The sequence below is a fragment of the Rhinopithecus bieti genome, unplaced genomic scaffold, assembly GCF_001698545.2.
Source record: "Rhinopithecus bieti isolate Rb0 unplaced genomic scaffold, ASM169854v2 scaffold_61465, whole genome shotgun sequence".
Classification (NCBI taxonomy): Eukaryota; Metazoa; Chordata; class Mammalia; order Primates; family Cercopithecidae; genus Rhinopithecus; species Rhinopithecus bieti.
The window spans coordinates 853,808-858,435 of record NW_016824041.1 but is presented as its reverse complement, the minus strand read 5'-3'; the positions used below and the strand labels follow the sequence as shown (position 1 = coordinate 858,435).

Genomic DNA, 4,628 nt, shown 5'->3' with positions numbered 1-4,628 from the left:
GGTAGATATAATGAGAGTTAATAAAAGAGTGGTGAATAAGTAGAATCACTCTGTAGATTTTTTAAGTGCTTGAGTCTAATACTTCCACTTAGAATGTAATCTCAATGATGGCAAGCACCGTATCCTGTCCACTGAATCCCCTGTGACTGTAGCAGGCCATTGTAGCTGCCCAGTCCAAATTCATTGAATGAATCAATGCTTATGATGAAAACATGCTCACAAAGTTTACATCGATCATTAGTGCTTTGTTTTCCATCCCGATAGAGGAGAACAGAATCACAGATAATAGACAACTACGGGTGGTGGCGCTTTGGAAGGCTGAGGTGGGCAGATCACCTGAGGTCTGAAGTTCAAGACCAGCCTGACCAACATGGCGAAACCCTGTCTCTAGTGAAAAAAAAAAAAAAATTAGCTGGGTGTGGTGGCACACACCTGTAATCCCAGCTACTCAGGAGGCTGAGGCAGGAGAATCATTTGAATCCGGGAGGTGGAGGTCACAGTGAACCAAGACTGCGCCATCGCACTCCAGCCTGGGCAACAAGAACGAAACTCCATCTCGAAAAGAATAAAAAATAGACAACTACAAATAATCTATTTATATTAGTGGCTTCAATTTTGAGGAGTATTACATTAAGAATGGCTTAGCACAGGACCCTTAGTGAGTCTCCCACACTGTGTCAGTTTACTGATTATTAGTAAAAATAGAGCAATCCAAAGACAGTGCAGCAATTATCAGTTCATTGAAAAACTCCCCTCACTCATCACTGGTGAAGAGCACCACCAGATTCACCAGATAAGCATCAACATTTTTTTCTTTTTCATGTGGAAAGAAAGTATAACCTACAGAAAAGCTGGAGGAATAGTCCAACAAACACTCACATACCCTTCGCTTAATTGTACTCAGTGTTGGTTGCAAACATCAGGATGCTTCATCTCTAAATACTTCACATGTATCTTGTGAGATTAAAAATTTCTTTCTGACATAAAAAATTATCACATCTAGGGCCGGGTGCAGTGGCTCACGCCTGTAATCCCAGCACTTTGGAAGGCCCAGACGGGTGGATCATGAGGTCAGGAGTTCAAGACCAGCCTGGCCAAGATGGTGAAACCTCGTCTCTACTAAAAACACAAAAAATTAGCCGGGTATGGTGGCACATGCCCGTATTCCCAGCTACCCCAGAGGCTGAGGTAGAGAATTGCTTAAACCTGGAGGGGCGGAGGTTGCAGTGAGCCGAGATCGTGCCACTGCACTCCAGCCTGGGTGACAGAGCGAGACTCCGTCTCAAAAAAAAAAAAAAAAAAAATTATCACATCTAAGAAAATTAATGTTGGGGGGGCAGGTCTTCGGTTTGCACAGCTAGAGGCCATGCAGCAGCAAAGGATGCACAGAACCTTGGAAAAGGTGCTGTGCCTGAGGAACAGTACCATTTTTAAGCAAGCCTTTCTCTCCTAAGGTTTAGAACTTCAGCACAGAAGCCCATCTATTCTGTAGGTGGCATTCTACTAAGTACCAGTCGGCCCTACGAGACAAAGCCCACCCATGCCATTGGAAAGTACAAGCCCCTAATTAAAGCAGAAGAGCCCAAGAAGAAGGGAAAAGTGGAAGCGAGACTCATTCATTTGGGGACAGATGATGAATATGGGATTTTAACCATTCATCTGACTGCGTATGACATGACCTTGGCAGAGCATTATGCCCAGTATGTTCACAACCTCTGCAACTCTCTCTCCATTAAAGTCGAGGAAAGTTATGTGATGCCAGCCAAAACCATTGAAGTGTTGTGGCTCCAGGACCAAGGCAGCAAAATGTTCCTGGACTCAGTGCTTACCACCCATGAGTGAGTGGTTCAGATCAGCGGTTTGCGTGCTACGTTTGCAGAGATTTTCTTGGAAATAAGCCAAAGCAATCTTCCTGAAGGAGTCAGATTGTCAGTGAAGGAGCACACTGAAGAAGACTTCAAGGGGAGATTCAAAGCTCGACCTGAACTGGAAGAGCTGTTGGCCAAGTTGAACTAGCTACTGTAGACCCTTTCATGTCGGCACGGGTCATATTGAGTGCCAAGGAGAAGAGCTTACCGGATGGTCAGAATTCATCAGGTCACCTGACCCTTAGATTTCTTAAGTACCCATCTCATACCCAGTAATGCCTTCACTCCTTTGTAGCATGGCTGTACTTGCCATTTGTTACCACTTACCTAACCCTTGCTATCCTCCATCTAATACAAATCTGCTGCTGATGTGTATTTTTTTTTAAAAAAAGGGAAATTAATGTTAATTCAATATCCTATGATAAAATAGTCCCTATTTATATTTTCCTAATTGTTCCAAAAATGCTCTTTATAGCTGGGTTTTTTTCTTCTTCTTCTTTTTTTTTTAAACCCAGGATCCAATTAAGGCTCAAGTGCTACTTTGGTCTACTTGTCTTCAGTGTCTTTTAATTTAGAACAATCTCCTCAGATTTTCTTTCATGATACTGAAATATTATGAAGTATCCAAAACAGTTGTTTTATAAAATGTCCCACATTCTGGATTTGTCTGATGGTTTCCACGTGATTTAACCTTTCTTTATGTGCTTATTTTTTAGCTTTGTTAAGAGAATTGAACAGGTGATGTTGATTATCTTATTGAATCACACCAGAAGTGAACAATGTCACCTTTTTTTTCATATTGGTGACACTAAGCTTGATCACTTGGTTAAAGTAAATACTCAAGTTCTTTTTATATTCATGAAATATATTTCCCTCCGGTCTCTTCCTTCTGTTTTCAGGAACTCTACAGTCACCAAGCACTCATATCTGACAAATCAGCATTTATCTTTTCACCTTCCTGGCATCTAGCCTATCCAGTCCTCACTCCTCCAACCCCCTCTTCTGCACTAGGCTCAGGTTATAAGCTCTAGACCCAGACAAAAGTGATTGCATCTTGTAAAGGACCCCAGCACCCCTTGGGCTTTGCCTGAGTGTTGTAATTGGCATGACTGCGCTGGAGAGCAGGCCTTGTCTTGGCCCTGGGGACCTGAGTGCAGATTCTCTTTCTAAGATATCTGTGTTAGGCTCTCCAAAAGATATCCACATCCTAACCCTGGGACCTGTGTTACCTTATATGGCAAAAAAAAAAAAAAAAAAAAAAAGACTTTACAGATGTAAAGTGAAGGATCTTGGGATGAGGCAATTATCCTGGATTCTCTAGGGTCGTCCTAAATGCAATTACAAGTGTCTTTATAAGAAAGAGGCAGAGGGAGACTTTACACAGACAGAAGAGGAGGAAGCCATGTGACCTTGGAGGCAGACATTGGAGCCATGCGGCTCCAAGCCACAGAATTTTCACAGCCAGAAGAGGAAGGAGTGGATTCTTTCCTGGAGCCTCTGGAGGGACTATGGCCTTGCTGACTCCTTGATTTCAGACTTCTCATCTCCTGCACTGTGAGAAAGCACATCTCTGTTGTTTTAAGCCACCAAGTGTACAGTAACGCGCTACAGCAGCAACAGGAAACGGATACAGTAAGTGAAGAATTTGAAACGAAAATTGAGACTTGGGATTGAACTATGATTTTGTTATTTGCTAGTAGTGTAATTTGGGGCATATTACTTGATTTCCCTCTCAGGCTGTTTTTTTTTTTTTTTTTTCTGAGATGGATTCTCACTCTGTCACCCAGGCTGGAGTGCAGTGGTATGATCTCAGCTCAGTGCAACCTCTGCCTCCTGGGTTCAAGCAGTTCTCCTGCCTCAGCCTCCCAAGTAGCTGGGATAACAGGCGCCACCATCATACCTGGTTAATTTTGTATTTTTAGTAGAGGCAGGGGTTTTTACCATGTTAGCCAGACTGGTCTCGAACTCTTGAACAAGCCATCTGCCAGTCTTGGCCTCCCAAATTGCTGAGATTACAGGTTTGAGCCATGGTGCTTGGCCTTCTCTTAGATTTTTTTTTTTTTTTTTCCAAAATGGGGATAATAGACTTTATTTATTTATTTATTTATTTATTTATTTATTTATTTAAATTTTAGAGACAGGGTCTGGCTCTGTTTTCTGGGCTGGAGTGCAGTGGTACAATCATCACTCACTGCAGCCTCAACCTCCTGAGCTCAAGTGATCCTCCCACCTCAGCCTCCCAAGTACCTGGGACTGCAGGTATGCACCACCACACTCGGCTAATTTTTGTATTTTTTTTTTTAATTTTGTAGAGATGAAGTCTTGCTGTATTGTCCCTGCTGGTCTCAAACTCCTGGACTCAAGCCATCCTGCCACCTTGGGCTCACAACTTGCTGCGATTATAGGTGTGAGCCAGTGCACCCAGCCGTGATCTTTTAGAGTTACTCTAAGTATTAAGTGGCACGATATAAATATGTGTGTAAAGCACCTAGTAAAAGGCTTGGCACATGATACCCAATACATGAGAAACCTTGGCCCTCATTAATTAATTCAATACATGTATATTAGTTACTATTATGTGCAATACTACTGCCTTTAAGGAGCCTACATTCTAGTGAGGGAGACCAAAAATAAATGAATAATAAGTATATTATTATTAGTTTATTTTTAAGATAGTAGTTTATATATAAGCTAGTAGTAAAGGCTTTTAAATTCTTCTTTTTTTTTTTTTTGAGACACGGTCTCACTCTGTCCCCCAGC

At 42.0% G+C, this 4,628-nt stretch overlaps 1 protein-coding gene across 1 annotated transcript; it reads left to right on the top strand.

The window, feature by feature from the left end:
* Window positions 1-1,381: 1,381 nt before the first annotated feature.
* LOC108522001 (39S ribosomal protein L48, mitochondrial-like) lies at window positions 1,382-2,016 on the top strand. Its single transcript, XM_017862100.1, is given in 2 exon segments — window positions 1,382-1,442; window positions 1,445-2,016. Coding segments are annotated over 2 exon segments (633 nt in total).
* The last annotated feature ends 2,612 nt before the right edge of the window (window positions 2,017-4,628 follow it).